Genomic DNA, 22,696 nt, shown 5'->3' with positions numbered 1-22,696 from the left:
GGACAAATTTTTTCTCCTGCATGGTTTTATGTCTATGAATGGCTGATGCGATCAGTCACTTTGACGGCACAGATTTCGTGAGGTGAAAGTATAGCGGCAATTAGGACACCTTCCTTGTTATTACTTCGAACGCTATGCTATACTTAAGCTTTGTCGGCGCACATCACGCCCCCTTACAATACACCATCGTCATCATCATCATCATCATCATCAGACATAGATAGAAAATGATCAACGCAGTCGCCTGCATACCACGGCGCTGCATGTTCCGTGCCCGTGCCGTTAAACCAGCGTTTATGAGAACTAATCATTGCCGCACAACTCGAAGCGAGACGCGCGAAAGAACGCAGGCGAAAGCCTCCAGCAGACTCTATACTGTCCCCATCATGGTCAAGGATGCTCCAGCGACATTGAACTGCGCCAGTAGCATATATAGTGCAAGCAGAAACGTCTACACACAATCTCTTTGAGACCACAGATAACTTCTATATACTTCAACCTATATGATTGGCTAAATGCAGTCGCGCTCACTGAATGTTGTTACTAAAATGAAATATGGCAGCATCGGCAGTTGGTGCTGTTTTGATATAACAGTCGAGCACTACTTTTGGCACTTTTAAGCGAAGCGCGGGGAAAAATATTAATGTCATTCCGCCGAGGAAAGACGTCTTGACCGATGCAACAAAAGTCTTCACCGATGCGCTAGAAAAAAGTACATATAAGCAGACGAAAAAGAAGCGTGAACTGCAAGAAATAGGGATAACTATTTATTTAAGAACGAAGACGTGGCCTCCTCCATGGGAGCCGGCTACTCCAAAGCGCTTACTTTCGGAGAGCATAACTACTTGTAGCAGTAGGAATGAAATACAGAATAGACGACGGAAAATCAACAAACCGCACACAACCCACCATACAATCTATGTACAATATGTACAGTATGAATGATCCAGACTCTATACACACTATTTACACTATGTGCACGGCGAAGATCCCTGGCGCTATGGATTGTGACTGGAAAATTACAGATCCCTCTCTCCCTTAACGCGTCATATGGCGACGCACGTTAGGCAAGCTTCAGACAAGTATGTGAACAGTTCATAAACTAAACGATCACCAACGGTCATGATTTTTTGTTGAAAAACAAAGTTGTTAACGGCGAGCAGAGCTCTACTTTGATCGTAGATGTCAGAGTAGACGCACCCGTAAGATTAAGTTTAAACAAAGGCGATTTTGACAGCACGTGAAGACCCTTCTGTAGCACAAGCCGCTCGTTTGCAGACTGATGACAATTCAACATAGAGGTGGGCGGCATCTTTCACCTGATGTCGACGTGCACAACCTGGGACATGTCTGTGCGTGTGTGTTTTACCGCATGCATCCAGGACCACGTCATGGTAATAACTTGCGTCGACTGCTCGCCTTCAGTCTGAAGTATAACATGTCTGAGACATGGACCAAGTCTATAGGAGCGACAGTCGCTAACTATTACAAGGTGGAGCGCTTTAGCAAATGCATGATGCAGCTAACGTAGGTTGAATTTTGCACTTCCTTTCAAGAGGAGAATAATGTCAGCAGCTTCTCTGCGATGTAACGCTCCTACTATGTACCGCCGCTCCGCTCCCACACACCTTTAAATTCCAGGTTGCTTTCGTAGGATTAGATTATATATATATATATATATATATATATATATATATATATATATATATATATATATATATATATATATATATATGTGTGTGTGTGTGTGTGTGTGTGTGTGTGTGTGTGTGTGTGTTTACAATGGGGCCCGTATTATGCAAGAATTGTTTTCGTCCGATTCTATCCGTTTCTTATCGTCTGTCCTGCTGCGCGGCTGATCTTTGTATTAGCGGGGACACGGCTTCGTGCACACGAGTGACGAAGGGCAAAAAGAGTCGCAACTTGTCACACAAGACGGGCCCTGATTAACAAACATTCCCAGTTGTTCATATTATTTCAGTAACAGTAACAGTTCAGTAACGGCTCAGTAACAGATAAAGTTTCATGTACATATAGTATTTCTCGTTTCCCTTAGCAACATTCCCACTTTTTTTCCTCTTTACATTACTATTTGCCCTACGTACCGCCATGCACACAAAAATATTTATCTCACTCCCCCTTTGCAGTTGTAGTACAATACACCTAACATAACGGACGTCACCAGGTCACGAAGCATTGAAGCTGCCGCAACGAATACTGTCACGCCGAGTTCTGCAAAGAATGACGATCACAAGCCTTAAGTTTACGTATCGGCAGAAGTAACCGCAGGCGCAACAACCGGAAAGGGAGTGCGGATCCTAAGCGACAAAATCGGGTTTGTAGAGCATGGTGGGGAGTAAGGGCGACTGCGAAGCTCACGTTCAATATCTTCTGCATATGGAACAAATTGAGGCTCGTGGCTGCACGAATCTATGGCCGAATTCTGCAAAACGGGGCTGAGCGGCAAGTTGGTGTATACGCTTGCAGGGCAAAAACTAACCAACAAAAAACCCATCTACGACAACGCAGGCAAAATAACAAGTAATGGGTGGAGCAAACACTGGACTTATAACAATCGAAAGCGCTGGACTATAGCGGTAGACCTGTCTATTTCTTGTTCTCTTGTATGCGCCGCCATTTTTCTATATTTTTTTCTTCGGGTTGGCACGAGAAGAGACCGAATGAACCCGGGCTGTTGGAAGAGCTGTACCGGCGTTAAGCCAGTTGAAACCTTTCGGGAGCGTGGGCTGGGGCGCGCCCGTGACGCCGGCCTGCGGGCAGCCGCGAAACAGAGCTCGCGCGTGGATCGATGGGGGAGGGGGATGGAATGGCGAAGAGCGCAGCACACGGCGCGTCTAAGTTGCGGCCGCAATATTGCCAAGCGCTGAAACAGTGTATCCTCGGTATTGCACAAGGCCTGACAGAAAGACAGCTGCACGGTTGCCCCTGGCAGCGCGCGGGACGCTGTCGCCTAGGCAACCCGCGCTCCATCCGGAAATTCCGTCAGTGCGCGCGAGCGCCTTGCGTCACAAGCGCTACGCTGACCCCGCGGGGCGCACGATAAGGGCCGGCCTTCACATTGGACACCCCTGGCGCGGCCGCCGGGATCACCTATCGCCTCCTCTGAATCCGCTGCAGCGTGCACTTACCTGCAGCAGCTCTTTTGTACTCTGCGAGCAGTGCGACACACAGGCACCTACACACTATTGTTCTAGTGCCGAAAGCTGTCCTCAAGTCTCGCGCGCAACAGGAAGCACAGCTACAGCAGCAAACAGATTGACTCATCCAATTTCTGAGAAAACTTAAGATATCCCAAATGAACAAATTACGGTACCACAAGAAACGCTTGCTGGCTTAGTAGGTATACCACAAACTTATATGGATCAAGTATCACAGCAAATGCTTATAATTCCTAAGCTACCACCTGACGTAGCTGGTCATTAACAAAGGTTTTCAGTCAGCGAAGTGTGCTCATAGGAACTCCGCTGCTGGTAAGCAACGTGTGATGCCGTGCTGGTGTCGAGCCAATGGGATCATCGAGGCGCGGCGGCAGGCGCGAGAGCCTGCCACCGCGGCAAGCAGCTGGCGCGCGCCAGCAGGCGTCGTGTCTGGGGCACAGCGCCGCCGCTCGTCTGCCCTGAGGCCGGGGCTCCGAGCGGCGGGCGAGAGACACACACACCGGGGCCAGCGCTTCGATGAACGGAAAATGGACTTTAATATTGATATTGTTTTTCTTAAAAAAATAAACGGTGCAACAGTACTCAACGCAAGACGGAGGGGGCGGCAGTCTGAATGAAGGGGGGTGGGTACGCACTGGGGGTCCGCCGCGAGCCGGCGCCGGCGAGTCCAGGCCCGGGGGCCCCTTTGTACAGCTGACTAGACACGGGGCGGCCCGCGGGCGCCGCCTAGTAGCCCTGAAGCGAGCGAGCGATCTCGGAGTCGACGTTCTCCGGCGGCACGCCCACGTTGGTGAGCAGCGACTTGAGCACGGCCAACTCCTTGGTGAGCAGCTCGACCTTCTTGCGCAGCGAGTCGTTCTCGCGGTTCAGCTCGGACACCTTGCGTTCGGTGTCCCGGGAGCGCTGCTTGGCCTTCTCGCGGGACTTGCGCACGGCGATGTTGTTGCGCTCGCGGCGGCGGCGGTACTCGTCGGAACCCTTGTCGAGCAGCTTCTTGCCGGCCGAACTGCGGTGCGGCTGTGGCTTGGCGGGGGGTGCGCCCAAGGGCCGAAGTCCGGCAGCGGACGCGGCAAGAGCCCCGTTGTGATGCGTCGGAGGTCCTCCGCCGAGCCTGTGCAGCTGCGCTCCCTGAGGTGGCGGAGGCGGCGGTGGCAGGCCCAGGGGCCCTTGGGGCGGCGCCAGACCATGCGGCTGACCTGAAGAGAACACGGCCACAGGCCTGAGCGTTGGCGCGGCCGAGGGGGCCCCGCCGTGCAGGCCCGGAAAAGCGAGCAGGCCGCGGCCGTAGGGCTGCTCGCGGCAGCTCGAGTACTCGGCCTGATCCAGCGGTTCTTGCTTGATGCCGAGCCCCGCCTCAGCGCCGTACCGGTGCTCGTTCAGGGACCCACCCTGGTGGGGCATGGAAAAGGCCTGGCCACCGTAACGCTTCTGCTGCTCTGTCAGCAGATCCGTGAACAGAGTCTCCTCGAGGCTGCTCGACGAGTGCGCCGAAGAAGAAGAGTCGGCGATGAAGCCTTGCAGATCGAATGACAATTCGGGTGTGTTCAGCTCGGCCAGGTCCGGCACGCAGCCGTCCGAGCCCAAGTCAAAGGCGCCCAGCTGAGACCGCGCGCCCAGCGCAGCGTTCAGCACCAGCGACGGCTGCTGTCGAGACGGATGCTTGAGGTCCTCGCTGCTCGCCGACTCATACAGATGGGGCGAGTCCATGCCGGACGACGCGTAACATGGCGAAAGTTGCACGCAGTGCTCAAAGTCAAAGCTTTTCCGCAGCGGAGAAGCCGTCGTGACCCGGGGGGCGCTGGCCAGTGACCACTCCACACACTGCCCTCGCCGGGCGCGCACCCCGACGATGCGCTCGGTCCTCGAATTTGCCGCGCGCACAAGTCCACACTCTCCGCACAGATTACTCAAGGCTGGCCTGCTTGCGCGATCCAGCCGTATGCAACGGTTCCCTCGGCGCCAGCCACGCGCCACATTTATAGTGCGCCGCACTCTTTCGCAGCGCGCACGGCCGCCAGCGTGCACCGCCGCGGTGTCGTCACTTTGCAGCGCGCTCATTGGCCACCGCCAGGCCCTGCTCTGACGCGTGCGTGACGCTCCTCGGGGCGGGGCGCCTCTCCCGCTGGCGAGGAGGACTCCGCTCGTAGCTCGCCTTTTTCCAACTTTCCCTAACATTCCGGAGCACGTGCTGGCGCCGAAGGCCAGGCTTGCCCCGCTCTAAAGTCAATTAGCCCGCGGAAGGGAAGCCCCCGCATCGATCGGACGCCACGTGAGGCCGCTTGGAGACAGCGCCGCTGGGCCCTGGCCAAGACCGGGCGGCTAAAAGCGCCCAAGGTCTCGGCCCGGTGGTGGTGGGGCGGTGGGGGGGGGGGGGGGGGGAGGTCGCCACCCTTCCGCTTCCACCCGCTCTGAATGAACACTGCGCTCCAGGGGCTCTTGGGACCGGGCTCTCCCGTTTGGGACGCACCTGGGCCCGGACAAAATTAGCAACGACACGAGTGCAGCCAGTCTCCATGATTATCGCTGGCGTCCGAGAGAAGCCTGTGGCACACCGCATAGTTCGGTGCGAAACCGCGACATGACAAGCTCCGGAGCAGGTGAAAGCGGCAGGCACTTACGCGATATGCTTTGCCACTGGGGGCATGATCATTCTGCAGAGACGCAGATTTATGGGGAGTCATTCAACTATCTTTGGGCCTCATAATGAAAGCTTAGTCGTCAATGTGGTCCATCAGTCAAACGTGGTTCAGCCCGTCTTTTTCACAATTCCTAACTTTTGGCACACTGCACACAATAGCTCGCTGCAATCTTATAGTTCTCTCAGATTTTGTTTTTTTATCTCCATCGTTCGCATTGCGGTGCCGTCGTCCATGCAACATATCTTTAGCAGAAAGCCACGCGTATGCCACTGAATATCCTTCAATAGAACAGAAATCGCTTAATATGTCTTTTAGCGATATTAGTAGACCTCTCTAGACGGCTATGCTGTTGTATTTTTCCTTCCATGTTGTTAGACGATTGCCTCTGACGAGATCGCTTAAATTGCGCATTCCTCATTAAAAGTGTAGCACGGTGGGAAATGGGAGCTAACTCTACAATCAGTGAATATACATTATGTCAATGTATGGCTAGTCCTCCATTCACAATTTTTATATTTTTGTTAGGAAGCTCTAAGTATGCTTCCTATTGCCCTCCTCGCTTTTCAATTATGTGCGTAGTCCTGATTGCATTAAATGCTTAGGGCTCTCGCAAGCACCCCCAACCCCCTCTTCCCATACCTCCAAAGAAAGGAAAAGTGAATACACGACTGACGGATGCCCATTTTTGCTCATTGTATTTGGTATAAAACTCCGACATTAGCTTCTTCAGTTTTTGGATTGCTACTACTGCCTATCGATGCTGAAGCTGCCCAGCATTTGTCACATAAAAAGGAAAAAAAGTGGCCGTTACTCTTTACAGCGGCCCGCAAAGGTCATGGATAGGCGCGGCCGAGAGATGCAGCTCCTCGGACGGGCGGGTACGCACGACAGCAAGAGCCAGTAAGTACACTTTCACCCATGGCGCACTGGAGCGCTGTTACATTACGCCAGCAAGACTACTCCGCGTAATGTGAAGGCCCGATGACAGGATCCTGCGCCGCGAGTTCGGCGTGCGTGCGTGGATCCGGCAGTCACTCTTTCCGCGGGCTACGAGTCGGTGGCGCCCTCGTACGCCGCCAATAGGCAACTTAGGCATCGTCTGCTACTGCTGTTGGAGGACGAGCAGGTGCTATGTATGAACTTTGTACGGGCCTGGCCGAACTCAACTTTTCTGTTCTTTCTCCTCAGACACATGTTTGAAAATACCAAAGCCTGTGAGCACAGAAATAAGACCATGCATCCACTTGAGAAGCAACCTACGCGACAAATAGTAAGGCGCCCTCCTCCCTCCGTTTCAGAACAGAAACATCCACAAAGGCCTGCAACAGGGCCGTCATTACTTTCTTTTAATTTGATAATCTGCAATCCTTTCCATAAATGCTTGCCTAAAAGATGCAAATAGCATGGTCACCTGCGTGTGTGACATCCCTGACTCATGCGTCATCAGTGTCAGGGAACACGAAAACGGAGGTTATTACGGTCACAGCCATGCTCTCAATTAAAAAAAAAAGTGTGCGTCACGGAAAAGAAACTGAATTTTCTCACGACATAAACACACAACCCGAAATTGACGAAATCAATGCTTAAGTCGCACGCACAGATCTTACAAGCAACGATTCTCGGCTGTATGCGGACTTGCGAGGAAATTAACAGTGGTTTTCATGTTCCGAAAACTTGCGAGCATCTGCACGGAGAACTGAGAAACAGACCGAGGCGCTAGTCGAATTAGCATGCACGCACCTAGCTTGAAATCCAAGCTCTGAGTAATCGCTACCCTAAATAAAACACTTGGTGTATTGAGTCAATCCTAATCGCAGTCTGTCTGCATTGGATATCGAGATAGCAAATTAAACACGAAGGGTGATTGAAGGGACCGTGCAGCTCACTATCTAAAGACAGTAACCTTTATAGTGGTGCACATTAAACATCTCAAAGTAAACGGCGCTCTTCGCCTTGAAGAACGGCAAAATCGGCCTGAGTTTTGATGTTTAGAATATTTTAGTTCTTCCGCAGGCTTTAATACCAATCGTAGTAACATTTACTGGAGCGAACCATACGTTGTACGGCACCAGGCGTGTTGTTACATTTATTCGATTTTAATGTCTTCTATGCTACATTGTGACCTAAGGAAAAGTAACCATACGGTTAACAAAATTTAACGTAAAAGGGCGGCGATTATTTGTAGGTGTAAAAATGTGGACATATAGTATAAGAGCTGCCATGTTTAGTGCAATGCTGAATCATCATCCGGCCCTCATCGCACCTTTAGGTCCCAATCCCCCTCCCCGTGTTCGGAGTAGCAGGCTAGATTGTGCTATCTCAGGTCGACTTCACAACATTACTTCAAATAAATTATCTCTCTTTTTCTCTATCTCTCTATCTCAATTTACGTTGATTAAAACGCACGCGAAAATGCGCGGATTTCACGTGGTGAGAGGGCTGGTCTGAGAATGGGCCCGGTACAAAAAAGTAAACTTTCGATTTTTACTGAAGTCGATGTGCATGGAAATATTAGAGCGCGATATCAAACCCAATCAAACTGCAGACCGTATCTGTCACGGAGGTCAATCGACATTGACTCAAGCACGCTCGAAATTAAGTTCTCGATCATTGCTGTTAACGGCTATCAAACAACTGGGTCTGCAGATTCTCAAATATTTTTTGTCACATCAAAGCGAAGAAACTTGGGCAGAAAGACGTACAATTGAGGGGAGGCCGAGCATTCCCATCCCTGGCGATGTCAAAGTCTACGACCGCCCCCCCCCCCCCCCCTTGTAGAGTGTCATTACCAGAGTTCTCCTACCCACATCCTTCGAGATTTCTTTTGAGTTGCCTCTACCTTTTCAGTTAAAATTTTATTGCGCGTGGGTAGAAGCCCAGAAAGCACAAGTTGGCTATAGCTAGCTTGATACAGTTTGAGCAGGCTAGAAGCAGCTAGAGCTATGTCAAGCTATAGTTTAGACATCTTCAAAATGGCTAGCACTTGATGTCGCCAATCCATACGCTTCTTGCCATTGTGAAGAAAATTACTTAGAAAAAGTGTCAAAATTTCAAAGGCATTGCCAGGGAGGATCCAGGGCAGCCTCAACGAATTCGAGAGGAGTGGCTCGCCCCTACACAGAGTGAACGAGGTGGGGGGGGGGGGAAGGGTACTGAGTGACTCGTTCTGAGTAAATCTGGTACTGAGTGACTCGTTCCTGTATGAAATGTAAAAATTCTATTCGCAAATTATGGTGAACTTTCATTTACTTTTGTTTGCATTGTTTTGGTTAAATGCGTACAAATTATTTAACAACAATTATTTATGTAGTAAATTCAAGGCCATTCTACCTTAAGAAGGTGGGTGACCAGTGGAGGTGTAAACATTGTGGTAAGAAAACGTGTGATAAAGACTTTATTTCATCACTCATTGTCACGTCTCAATGACTGTGGTTGCTATGATATACACTGATCGGCATACTCGCAACTGCAAACACATTTTTTTGATAATCTCAAATCGATGCACATACGCCGCTGGATGGTCGGTTTGGCCGGTGTTACGGTTGGCGTGTAACACCCCGGGCAAAAAGGGTGCTCAACCACCATGCCTCATCGAAACGAAGGAGAACGCAACACCGGATCGGGGTGTAGCATCGCAAGCGATATGTCTGCAACGCGAAACGCGTAAACCGTGGCACTCCCTTTTCGGTCCGGACACATCAATATTGAAATCACCGACAACGACCACAGGGGTAGCTCACATTTTATGCAGCTAGTTTAAAATGTACTCCCAGTGCAGCACTATCTTAGACGTGAAGCAGGTGACTATTGACGTAACCGAAACAATAGTTGGAATCCCTGCGGTGTCACAAACAACTCAAGCACGAATCAGTTGGCTCAGTGCAGTAGTTGATGGTGATAAAATGACCTTGTCACTAAAAGCCGTCAAATTGACCCTCCCAATCGAGCACTTCTTTTTGAAATACAGGAAGGCTCTCTCCCCTGTATTCCTGTCGAGTGTTGAATTATTTTTGTTTTCGCAGCACGGTCATAGTGTGTGTGTATATGTCAGTTGCGTATTGTACGATTAGCACGTTTTGAGCTTTCACACTAAAATGTAAGGTATTAATTAATTATATTTATGTACTATTAGACAAGTCATTGAGGCTCCATAGCATAATTACTGAGTTGACAGCTACCTATTCTTGGTATGAGAATAAGACAAAGGTTTTGTGGTAATGTCCTGAAAAAAACTAAGTGCTCTCTCTTCAGCACAAACAATGGCAAACAACCTTATTTAGTACATTTAGTATTAGTACATTTTAAACTAGCTGCATAAAATCTGATGTAATAATTATTTGTGCTGCTAAAGGAATTGAGGCTCCATGTCATAATTGTGGCGTCTGCGACTATCCAAAAAAGCACAAAAGTGCAGCGCAACATTATTTTGTCAGTACTCCTTTAATGAAAGTGTATGTGCGTTGATTGATTTTAAAAGATAGTAATAATTTTGATGCACAATTTGTTTTACACTGTTAATGTCTTGTGTTAACTTATGCACAATACTAGAAACCATTGAGCCCGCCAATCCTTGTGTAAGCAGCTGCATCTTTCCCTCAGGTGGCACGATGACGGAAGTTTCGAGGCTGTGATTTCATCGACCGAATTTCTGCAAGGGAGTTCCGGTTGTTAGTAGAAGATTGCAACTAAATATTCCAGGGTGAAAATCAAGCCTTTTATCTTAGCAGAAATCGTGGGCCTCCTAATCAAAACATGGCTCCAGGGCCCCCAACGAGCTCTTTGGGGTAGGCCAGCCACAGTTCAGTTGTAATCCCAATTGGTGATTTTTGAAAGCACCACAAATAAGTTTTGTGTGCGTGTTTTTTTTAGAATTGTACAGTTTTTGCAGCCATGATATAGACAAAATAAGTCTTTTTGGTTACTGGAAAGGTTTCTTCAAGAGATAATTGTGAATGCACCTTTGCTGCCTTTTAAGCTTACGATTCTGTCCAATTCTTAGCCTGTTCTTTCTCTGAGCTGTTTGCTTTATTTTAAAATAAAGTCTACTACATTTAGTGATGCTCTCAATAAGCTTATTGGTCCCTGTAACCGTTTTATAAACATTCGAATTACCATTTTAACTAAGAGAATTTTATTTTTTGTTGAATTGACAATTAAGAATTTCAAGTTCTCTGTAAGGAAGTTGCATTTACTAAGGACCCACTGTATTAGTCACATTTGTAGGGACCATACTCCATCACATTTGTATTTATGAAACAAACTGCATTTTTACTCCTCCCTTAAGCAACTATGAGCCATTATGGAAGGTTGTGTCTGTGAGACAGGAAATAGCCTTTCTACACGCTGTTTTATCTTGCTTAATATGCACACTCCTCACACTTGCACTGAGTCCTGCTGCCATTAGTACTGTATGCAAACGTTTAAAGTGCAGTTTAACTGAGGTGATAGTGGTATTTATTAGCTTTGTTTGCTTGTGGAAATGGCACATCTGGCTTTTACATATGGATCCATCCATTTTCCTACCAGCGCAAGTCTACTGGCACATAAGGTGCGCATGCAGCACAATCTACTCACGGCCTGTGAAACAAGGGAAATAGAATCGTACATTTGTTGAAATATTTCAGACAGATATGCTTATATGCTTAGAAACTGTATCGTTTGTCTTTTTCTAATATGTACATTGCGGGCCCTGTTATTTTGTACAATGCTTTAATACTTGTATAAGATGTGTATACATTTTTCCACTGTCTATTAATAATGTATGTCTATTATGTTTTGTTATATGCCCTATATACTCTTCTAATCCTACTGTAACGCCCCCCCCCCTTACCCAATGCCTCATACGAGGCCTGTAAGGACATCTTTAAATAAAATAAATAAAATAAAATAAAGTGCACTGCTACAGCCGGCATGCTCCACTAGTGCCACAAAACAATGGTCTTTTCAGACTCTGAAAATATAGCAGAACACACATACACGGTGCTCGAACGTTGAAAATTGCTGAACAAAATGAGTGGACTAAGCTGTGTCTTAGATTCTTGAAAATAAAAGGGCACATTGAAATGTAGCTTTTTATGCCATACACGCGGTGCAGCAGACGTCATACTTTCTATGAAAACCTCCAATAATGATTCATTACTAACTTTGGTAGACATTAAAGTTGGCGAGTTCAGGCGCCATTTGATCACTATAAGGGCTTATACTTGCACGGGCTTAGGCAAAAACTGTTCTGTGGCAGTTTAAGAACAAGGTGTGAGGGAACAATATATGGAGAACAAACACATTTCTTTGTGAGCGTTGGCATAACTATTTCGGTACTGGTGCTATGTATTGACAAAAACATTTTGTTGCACTGTATTTATTCTTTATATGGTTATTAGTTTCGTATTTGTGCAATATTACAGTTGCATGAAATCAAGGGCTTGACAACAGCTCATATGGTTGGGAATTAACTTGCCACAGGAAATACACTGACCACCATCTAAGTGAAACTTTTAATGTGATTGTTGCCTTGTTTGTGCTTTTGTAGTGACATGTAAAATAAGAATTCAACCTACCAGGATCGGAAACATGGTAAGTAGAGTGAACTGTAGCACATGCGTAGCTGAAACAAGCCTGAAAATTGAATGTCTACGCCGCAGCTACAGCAGTGCATCCCAAGATGGCTACTAGCCGTAAGTGGAGGGAGCATTAGCTGAGCTACCAGCTGGCTTGTATAAGTCTAGGCCTAGAGTACAGTTTACCAAAGGAGGCTACTAGCTAGATCAAGCTGGAAGGTAAACGTCTACTAGCTAGCTCCGTGCTTCCTGGGAGCTTACTGCATGCATCGTTGGCGCGGACGTGCATGACCTTTAGTTCATACTTTCGCTTTATTTCTGCAAATCCTGACAACAGTAGCACAAGCGCATCAGAAGCACCAGCGGCGGCTACCTCATCTGTAGTTGTTCATTCCAGAACTTTTTAAAAACTTACAGTAACACCATGCACAGACACAATAAATTCAAATGTATACACAGGACTAAGCTTACTACATTTTTAAAGAGAAGTAGGTAGCCAACTAACAATTACATCTAATAGTATGGATAGCCTATGGCTAGAGAATGAATATGTTGCTGTATGTTCGCCTCGCTTCAAATAGCTTTGCGTGCTTTTTTGACCGTGAAAAATACCTGCAGAGCTTAGTGACCCCATCGGCAGAGTCCTTTATCAAGGGCGTGCGAAATGCGCGTGGATAATATGCGTCCCAGTAGTGCTTCTCTTTGCCGTAGGCAATGCTGACGACTCATGAAAAGAGAGAAAAATAAGCAAGAAAACTCTTCTAATAATTTACAACATTTATCAGGGATGAAAACATCGCCGGTTGCATGTAGAGGTCATAAATGAATATAATTCACGCAGTAACCGATATGAGACCACGCCGTATTCACTCAAAAACAGAATCAGCAGTCATGTGCAGCAGCGCTTATGCTCGGACTTACAGGAAAAAAAAAAAAAAAAAAAAAAGCCGCAGTTGTGCCGTAAAGGCGAAGCACTATTAGTGATAGCGAATATATGACAATTATTCCAAGTGAGCAATTCTTCGAGGTCACACAAGGTTTCAAGTGCAACTGCCATCAAAGGTTATATATATATATATATATATATATATATATATATATATATATATATATATATCCTTGGAAAAATGGAAGCTTTCGGCCTATGCGATTGACAATATGACTGTTCCGTTTATTACCTACCAGATAAATTTACATAAGTGGTTGGCTAAGAGAGCCGTGGCGGACATTTAGGTTAAAGTGAAGCTGTAAACATTTATTTCTGTTGGTTAACTTTTTTTCCGCTAGTTGGGTGATAATTGATAAAGCCATTGAAACACAAATAACAGCGAAGATCAGACAGCACGGGCGCCCGTGGTGTCTGATCTTCGCTGTTCTTTGTGTTCGTCTTTATTTGCAACGCAATGGTTTCATCATATTTCTGTTGCGTTGTTATTTCTGCGTATGATAGCGTTAGTCATGTGTGCACAGAAGGGCGCGTGTCCCCAGAATATGCGTACAGTACATGCTAGTGCCGCGCTCATAAGTGAGGACAGGAGACATCTTGATGACTACTAATTTCTTTGTGGCCTTTATGCAAGAAGCACAGAAAAATGCCGCAACCACCACAACTGGTGTGTCCAAGCGCTGACAGCAAAGACAGTTACAAAAAAGAGAAACTCTCTTTCTCTCTCTCGCTCTCAGTCCACAGGTAACAAGCCTCGCTTCATCACATTAACGCACTAGAACAGTGCTTCAGTTTTATGAAGTGTCACATGCTCCAGCGCGAGTTCAGAGTTGCGAAGAACCAGCAAGCAGCTTTTTGATGTCATTTTCAATAGCACTGGGCGCTGTCGTTGGTGAGTATCTACCTACAGGCTGTCCGGACTTGTTGACAAGGAATTTGGTAAAGTTCCACTTGATTTCGTCGCCTAAGGTGCCCCTTTGCCGATGCTTGAGAAACTTCCAAAGGGGGTGAGCGCCGTCGCCGTTCACGTCCACTTTGGCGAACATGTCGAACTTTATATCATACGTCGACTTGCAGAAGTCCTCTATTTCCGCGTTGCTCCCAGGTTCCTGACTCCCGAACTGGTTGCAGGGAAATGCCAGGATGCTCAGAGGTGGATCTTTGGAAGCGTACTTGTCGTGCAGTGCCTGTAGCTGCCTGTAGTTGGAGTCAGTGAATCCACATCGAGAGGCAACATTCACTATCAGTACAACATGACCGGCGTATTTTCTAAGAGAGACGTTCATGCCCTTGATATCTTCCGCGGTGAAATCGTAGACGGAGCAGGCATCCTTCCAATTTTCCCCCGAAGCCATGTCGCGGCCCGGTGACAATGGTTCAGCTGATAGGTTAGCTGGGCAGCTCAACAGGTCGCTTTCTTCTTCCGCTAACACACCTGGAGCGGCGACGCACAACACACAGGTGACAAATGTAAACACACCTTGCATTTTCTGGCACTCCGGAGAGCAGCACACCGTAGCAGTCACAATCGAACGCCACACACACACGGGGCAGTGTCGACATCTATTGACCGTCTAGTAAAATAATAAATTTATCAGCGTTATTTTTAAGCCATAAAATATTGAAATTTGTAGCGTTGCTTGTATATTCTCAGTTTTATGGTTAAAATTAAACACTTTGTAGTTTTGTATTATCTTTATAAAAATGTCTTTTTTTTTTGGTTGCGGATGTGGCGCTCTCTCAGGTTCATAAAAGGTACTACGCGGGGCGGCACACTCAAATTTGGTTTGTGCTTGCTTTGAGCGCGGTTTTGATTGAGTCTTGCATTGGCAATACTACCACTGCCACGGCTGCTGGATTAAAAAAAGAAAGAAAAAAATGAAACGTTTTCCAGCGGCAGTGTCACTGCTTACGGATGGCGGCTACAGGGAGGAGGAGATAACGAAAATGCAGCAGCTGAGTCAGTTAACATGTATACTCTCGCGTTGTGTAGCTGCGCTGCTGGCTCATCGAAGTGCACGTTTGAGTTCGATCGCCGATTTGTGTACTCGCTTTCCTGCGAGGTAGATTGGCTTCTAAACTGCAGTATACGAATCCAAGAACTACAGTCCCCTCAGCCCAAGGGCAAACTACGGGACAGAAACGCGTAGGATAACCTCGACTCGATTCCTGTTTAAAAATGCAGTCGACACTATTTCCCTTTACCTGCTCTTCGCTGTGTGTGTGAACCCTCTAGTAACAGTGTTATTGTTCGTGCTAACCTAACATAAATTCACTTCTCCAAGGGCTCGGGAAGCAGTGTCTACAACCTCCCCCCCCCCCCTAAATAAATAAATAAATAAATAAATAAATAAATTCGCTCTTGTTGAAGACTGAGCAATTTTATATTTTTTGCCAGTAATTTTCGCGTAAGAGCCCGATCCATGTGTTCTAGTTGATGTGTTTATACAGAGCCCTATCATGGAAAATGTGTAGAATTAATTGCAGTGAGGTGTTGGAAATCATAATTAATGTCACATAATTAGGCGGCAGGTGTACCACCCCGTGGTGATTGTCCCGAAGCGTTCAGGTGCCGTACGAATTTGTGCAGACTTCAGGCAGCTCAACTAGTTCCACCCATTTCCTTCCACTGAACACGGTCTGGCCCTGCTGCGAAACGCAAACGCCTTGAGCAAGCTGGATGCAAACTCTGACTTCTGGTAGATAGATACCACGGAGCAAAGAAAGCCGTGACGACACTCAGCACGTTCATAACACCGCTCTGACTGTCTTGCTTCAACCCAGTGTCATTCGAAATATTGCCTGCATCAGAACATATTCAAGGCGCTTGGCCAAATTGCTGAATGGCCTCCACATTTTGTTGCCCCATATTGTACTTGTTGCGCCATATTGACGTAGTTGTTTGGGACTCGAGTTAAGCTGGTCATATGACAAATGCCTGTAAGTGGCAATGATGCACATGAGGCAGGCATGGGATGACGATAAACAAAGGCCTATAATGAACCCTCGAGCAAGTGACGCTTCTGGGCCACACCAGCAGCAGCTCTGGCATTTGAGCCGACTAGGAAGTAGAAAGTTGAGAGAAGGCTGTCACAGCCCCAAAACAAAGCAGACTTCCCGCGCCTCTTTGGGATGTCCATGCACATTGCTCAATTTGTTTCCAATGCAGTGGCTCCTGCAGCCATTTTCTCGCATGTTGAGCTCCAGTCATAACTTTTTACGGGCAAAGCCGCATCCTGAGTCTTACAAAACTGCAAAGAGCTCTCGTTAAACTGTATCCTTGGGATATTTTATTCCAGGGGTACTCCGACAAAAGTAGCATGACGGCAAATTCCAGGTCATCACATGCTTGTTTAGAGTTAATATTGATCTGGAACGTGATTACACACAAATTGAGAAAGATTAATGTTTGCCGCTGGTCCGTGTTAACAGGAAGATCAGAGACTACCTAGTTGGCAACAGTTTTGTCCCCTAAACGATGACAAGCCTCAGTGTGCCTGTTTTCAACAAAACGGCTTGAGGAGCAGTCACCAAGGATGCGTCGCAGCGTCACACATACAACGTCCAATATATGTGTACTGCTACATCTGTACTGCAACACTGTGAACGCCCAATATCTGCCAGAGGCCCCATAACGTAAAACTATTCCAATATGTTTTTATTCCAATTTACTGACGTCAAATTTGCGAAACCGCCGACGCAAGCATCGAACGGTGACCCGTAGGGTTGTCTGAAGAGACCAATCAAACGCTCTCCTCGTTCATAGGAGGTCACTTTTGTTTGCTTGAAAACCGAATAACATTGCCTACACTGAGCGGCTTGTCTTATCTAATTGGCTGACAAGAGGCGAGGAGCACGCTCAAGTGGAGAGGGATTCGATGGGGCCGAGCCAACGCACTGAAAATCGATAACCGGATCAAGAGGGTGGTGCCGGCGTCTGCGATTGGTCCGCTTTCGCTTACTTAGCTTGCGGTGGCTGGTTGAAAATTGCGGCGGCAGGCAACGGAAGGTTAAAAATGCCGCTACAACGGATCCTCAGCAAATAAGAGTTGGCAGAGCGAGGTCGCAAACGCGCCGAAAGTGCTCGAAAACGTTACACGGCCACGCAGAAAGCTTTATTATATGCAAATAAACCCATGCTCTCCGGCAGGTGCGAGCAGCCAGTGCCTGAGTGATCGGCGGCAGCCATCTTTTATTCCTTTCGGAACGGGGCAGCCTGCGGCTATTCAGAAAAAAAAACCTTTTGTTCGGCATATTAAAGCGTCTTTAACGCGTACACGTCACTTTGACGCGGTGAGTTTTCGCGGTTTTTTGACGTCGCGTGACAGGCAGGTGAAGTGGGTGCAGCCCGAGAACTCTTGACCAATAGACTACGGCTTATGGGGAAAGGCGTCGAATCAGAAATAAGTATTTTTCTTCCGTTCGGTCAAATCATGCATAATCAGTGTGTACAAGTTATATCAAATGGAGAGCTATCACGGTTTTAGTGACGTCGCGCGACAGACAGCAGAAGTGGGGGTGGTCCTAAATAGTGTTTGGCCAATCGCGGAGGGCTGATTACAGAATTGGAATTGAAAAGTTTGGAATAGCTTTACGTTATAGCGCTCCAGGAAGCGATCTTACGGCAGAAGCACTGTAGCGAGCACCTCTCGAAGAAGTTGAAGACACAGAGCTTACAAATGAAGTCGAAGGATTAGTTGCCAGATCACGACTTATCTACAACCAACAAAGGGTATACTCTTGAAAATGTAAAACAGCTGCAGCAGCAAGGCAAGACATATCATCGTATCATAATATACACAGGAACGCTGGTCGAGTCAAAGGCACATTTGCGCAAAGCTAGTTGAAACTCTTTCGGGAGTCTCGAAATCAGTGCACAGTGACAAGAAGCCTGTGCATGTGCGCATATAAAATCGAAATGTCTAGCATTTCCCTGTTCAAATTATCAAGTTTTTCTGATTCTGCTTGAGAGCCACTTCGGACTAGCAATGCCGTTTAAGATAAACATGCACTTTGGTGGCTAGGCGTGATTGATGACATTACAAGCCCAGTAACAAAAACTGTCGCAAATGCCTGCAGCATACCATACACAGAAACCGTCCTCAATGCAAACAGCGTTCCCAGACTGACCGTGGCATATAATACGTATGTATCTGATATTTTGCCAATACTCCGGGTGTGCTAATGTACACTGTGTACCGACTATAATTCTTGGTATCCAAAGCTGGTCTGCCTCCAGTCCTTGTCCAGTGTGATACAATCGTAAATCACTACAAATATATATTTGCATGTTACAGTATGGAGGTTCTGATAGAAACCACCGCTGTCCTCCTCTCACAACGCCACTCGCACAGTCAAGATGTCACACAGTACGGTCCGCATTCTTTTGACAAATGGGCTTCCTATGATCATACACATGTGGTAAAGCGCTCATCTGCTTGCAACTTGCTACTAGGGATATGTTACCGATCAATGCGCATATTCAAATAGCGCGCGCTGTCAAACAAACACGAGAAAGCACAATGTGCATGTGCGCACAGCGCAAAAGACTAAGACTGAAAGAAGAACTCAACACAGGCACTGTGTTGTGTTCTTCTTTCAGTCCTCGTCTTTTGCGCTGTGCACACGTCTGTATTAAATCACCAACTCGCTGAAGCTTCCACTTCATCACAATGTGCGTCGCATGCACAAATCAGCTGACGCTCAATGCGTCACTCAAAGCACACGGGGCCGAGCATACGGGGCCGAGAACGCCTAGCAGGTTCACGTGTTCGGCCGACTTTCTGAGGGAGAAAAAGCAAAGGGGATGGCTTCACGGAGTGTTGGCTAGCGAAGACTGACTGCGTGATGTAATGCTCCCTTCTTCCATGATTGGAACCATAATTTCCAACAAAATTTACTAGAGGTAACTAGGCGCTATAGTGTCTATGGAAGCTGCCATAGAGTTACTATACTTATAGTTAGTGCACTAACTCTACAGGAGCTGCAAGCATGGCGGTTGAGACAGCATAGGAATTCAATTCAATTCAATTTATTTCCCAGAAGCATCTGGACGGCTTCCTGGCTAAAAGCTGCTAGAGCAGCTTGACAAAAGGCGCAGGAAGCCGTTACAAGGCATAGCGGACAAGACACATAAAAAAACAAGTATAATCGCAAGCAATGGAATCAAACACGATTTCAGTTTAAGAAATCAGTTTTAGAAGATACGCCAAAGATCAGCAAATTAAGTATTGAAAGAAAGAAACAAAGTTGAGAACAGGTAACGAAAAGGCACAAAGTTGAAGTTCATTCTCAAACAACAATTTAAAGTGCACTGTACGCAATCAGTAGGCATGAAAACATTAAATAAAAAAACAATATGACTTACAACACGATACATAAGCAATTGCAAACACTCTATACATAAACAATACACAACAGGCCAGAAACACGGTATCAAATCGAAAGGTCACTTACAATACGCTGGATCTTTTATTTAGTTACAATTGCTAGTAACTAATGATAGTACATGGATTTGCCTAAACTTTGTTTTCCTGGCTTGAAATAAATTTTTGACTTTGCAATTTGATAACTTTAGCAAAGTATTCTTTTATAAATGCAACAATGCGCAATGATTATGCGTGTGCGCAGAGTCTTATTGCTTTCAGCGCTTAGAAAAATAGCATTGCTTCGTACTTTGAGACAATAAAGACAGATAAAGCGTAATAAATAAAACGTCCGAAGCCACAATCACTAAGATCAGACAAATCCATCTACTGACTATGGCTACGTTTACATGAACCCGAAGTGAGCAGGTCGAGTCATAAATCGGGGCTGACCGAGCCCGACGTGAGCGCCGTTTACATGAACCCGCTTCTAGGCAACGGCGGCACATATCGTCGAGCTGATATACCAACGCATTCGAGCAGAGCTTCCGGTTCCCGCAGACGGCTGCGCGAACCGTATTTCATGGCTCATATCGTTACATGGATGAGGTTACACTGCACAGAGATTGTTTTTGCATTGTGCTGGTAACAGTGCCGCTGCCGGCGCGTAAGAACTGTGGCGTCTCAGTGGTCCCTCGCAGGGATCAGCGCTGGCTGGCCCAACCCGTCCGCGTTTACATGTGCGCTGCAAATGGGTCGGGCTGTGCCAACCTATCCTTGTCCAGACTAGCACCCATGACAGCGAAACGATGGCAGCGCCAGTTCCCTATAGCAATTTTATTAGGAAACTCTATGGATGGAATCAACGATGTTACACAGGGTGTTTCACGTAACTTGATCCAAGGATTTTAAGAAAAGAGTGGTTAACCGCAACTGAATGATACCAACGACATATGGTTTGCCGTCATGTGGCGCTCCACAGGGTATTCATTGTATTGCGCTTAATCGGTTAATTAACTAAGATAAATTATGCATTCCTTTGAATATTCACTTTAGGGCCACGCGCCTTTCGTTACGTCGTACAGTGTTAAGCCAGAGGAAGTCCCTTATGTGCACCGTGTGAGCCATAACTATATACCATAACCTCAGTAAGGTGGCTATCAGATATGGCATTCCGGTTGTCTTTTCGGCTCCCAACAAGCTTGCTCAAGTGTGCCTCCGATCCCAAGCGATGGGCCGCGGGGAGGCCAGAAGCAGCACGCCAAATCTAAGAAACCCTTAGATTGCGGCAAGCCCTACGTTAGACAAACGAGACGTTGTATTAATGACAGATTGAGGGAGCATGTTAATAGTATTGGCAAGTGTGACAATGCGCGTCTTCCTGCGCACTGTAAAGCCTATCGTTGTACGCCATGCTTTGAATAAGTTCTGATTCTTATCAAAAGTATAGGGACCAAACTGCCGGGGAGTTGTAAGCGTTCTGTATTATAAAAAGAAAGGGTCTGATTGTGTCAGCGCTACATCTATCATATTGCCTTCTGGAGAAATATGCTTTCTTCAAAATGTGTTATCACGACCATGTTGTTCTACGTCACACATTGGCTCTTTGCGCACGCGCGGAAATAGTATTTTTTTCTCTATGTTTCTGACGCTGTCAGTAAACAGTTGGCAGTTTGGCGCTTCACTGTCTCCTTTTTCTGTCCCTGTTCACGAAATGTATTTCGCGCCACATTCAAGTGTACGCCAATTTGACAACTGATATATCAAAGACATCAAAACTGCGTACGCGAGTTCTCACACCCTTCGGAAACATGTGAGCATGTTTGATTGGCAGCTGCTGAGTTCGAGCGCGGTCGTGGCTGGCTTGTGACGACTCCCATGTACTGCGTCGCAGCACCAGGGCCTCTGCAGGCTTCCACCGCCGCTGCCGTATGCTAACCCTTGGTTGACCGCCAAAGTGTAGCCGGTATAACGCGACGTGAGAAGCAAAGTACGCATTACTGCTGTAAAAATAACCGCACACATAAACTGTTGTATATTCGAACGATATACATACGCAAGGTAACTTTTATAATAATTGATTATTACCTTTCAAAACAAATTCGTGGCTCCGACACACGTTGCTTTGCCCTTACATTAGCTATCGACCACGCCGTCGCACGCTGCCGCACGACAGCCGCTGCGGAAACATCGACTTCCGCGCTTGACGGCGGTGTTCGATTCGGGGTCGTTGAGTCTGGCGTTACACTGAGGGTCGCTCTCTAGCCCACGCCACAGGTGCGTCTCGAAACGGGTAGTTGGCCCACGCTACCGGGGCGTCGCATATAAGCGAGTCCACGGCATTGTCCGAACTTTCACGAAGAGAGTTGCTAACTTTTTGATGAGTACGAAGTATCGAGGTTGGAGGAAAAGAACAGAGGGTTTGTTCACGAGGGAAAAAGCGGCAAACTTATTTATAGGAAGAGACATATAACATACTCGTACTAGCAGGAGCATCGAGCGCAGTGCACGTAGCACGCATTTCAGAGCAGACTACATCGTTCTGCGAGAGCACACTCCACACTAAAGCACTGCACGGGCTCGGCCTGGCCCGGGCCGAACTGTTTTTCGGCGGGCCCGGGCCGGGCTCGGGCTCGGGCATGAGGCTACGGGCCCGGGCCGCGCGTGGGCTTGAAGCCACGGGACCGAGCCAGACTTGCCCGCTCATTAAACGGCCAAAGTCGGGCCTTCGCGAGCAGACGCGAACGTTCTGCATTGCATGGTCCAAGGCATTCTGTGATAAACTGAAATGACAAGTGCAAACAGCTGGCTGTTAGTATACATTAGCAAAGAAAATAGAAAAACAGGTGAAGTTCTATTCTTTTTTTTTCACAAAAAAAACGAATATTGTTTCCGCGTAAGGAAAAGTAAATTGTACAAATGACCGCTCTTCAAACTATTTCCCTGTTAGCGCTTTTGCGATGGCACTATTAGCGCTCTCGATACTATTAAATTATTTTAGCACTAACGG

The 22,696-nt window shown here is 47.0% G+C and overlaps 2 protein-coding genes and 1 long non-coding RNA gene across 3 annotated transcripts; 1 reads left to right on the top strand and 2 right to left on the bottom strand.

Moving 5' to 3' along the window:
• Positions 1–3,691: 3,691 nt before the first annotated feature.
• LOC142560006 (uncharacterized) lies at positions 3,692–5,141 on the bottom strand. The gene has a single exon (XM_075671739.1). It carries the CDS (start codon positions 4,884–4,886, stop codon positions 3,906–3,908), a length of 981 nt encoding a protein of 326 aa, XP_075527854.1. The 5' UTR covers positions 4,887–5,141; the 3' UTR covers positions 3,692–3,905.
• A 448-nt stretch (positions 5,142–5,589) lies between these two features.
• Positions 5,590–11,394, top strand: LOC142560002 (uncharacterized). Its single transcript, XR_012823270.1, has 3 exons — positions 5,590–5,776; positions 6,639–6,718; positions 10,418–11,394. It is a non-coding gene; the product is annotated as an uncharacterized LOC142560002 (long non-coding RNA).
• Positions 11,395–13,922: 2,528 nt separating this feature from the next.
• Positions 13,923–14,714, bottom strand: LOC142559991 (glutathione peroxidase-like). Its single transcript, XM_075671726.1, has one exon. The coding sequence runs from the start codon at positions 14,674–14,676 to the stop codon at positions 14,146–14,148; it is 531 nt and encodes a 176-aa protein (XP_075527841.1). The 5' UTR covers positions 14,677–14,714; the 3' UTR covers positions 13,923–14,145.
• Positions 14,715–22,696: the final 7,982 nt, after the last annotated feature.

This window comes from Dermacentor variabilis, chromosome 1 (assembly GCF_050947875.1).
Source record: "Dermacentor variabilis isolate Ectoservices chromosome 1, ASM5094787v1, whole genome shotgun sequence".
NCBI classification, from domain to species: Eukaryota; Metazoa; Arthropoda; class Arachnida; order Ixodida; family Ixodidae; genus Dermacentor; species Dermacentor variabilis.
The sequence above is the reverse complement of the archived record's forward strand: the minus strand, read 5'-3'. Positions and strand labels throughout refer to the sequence as shown.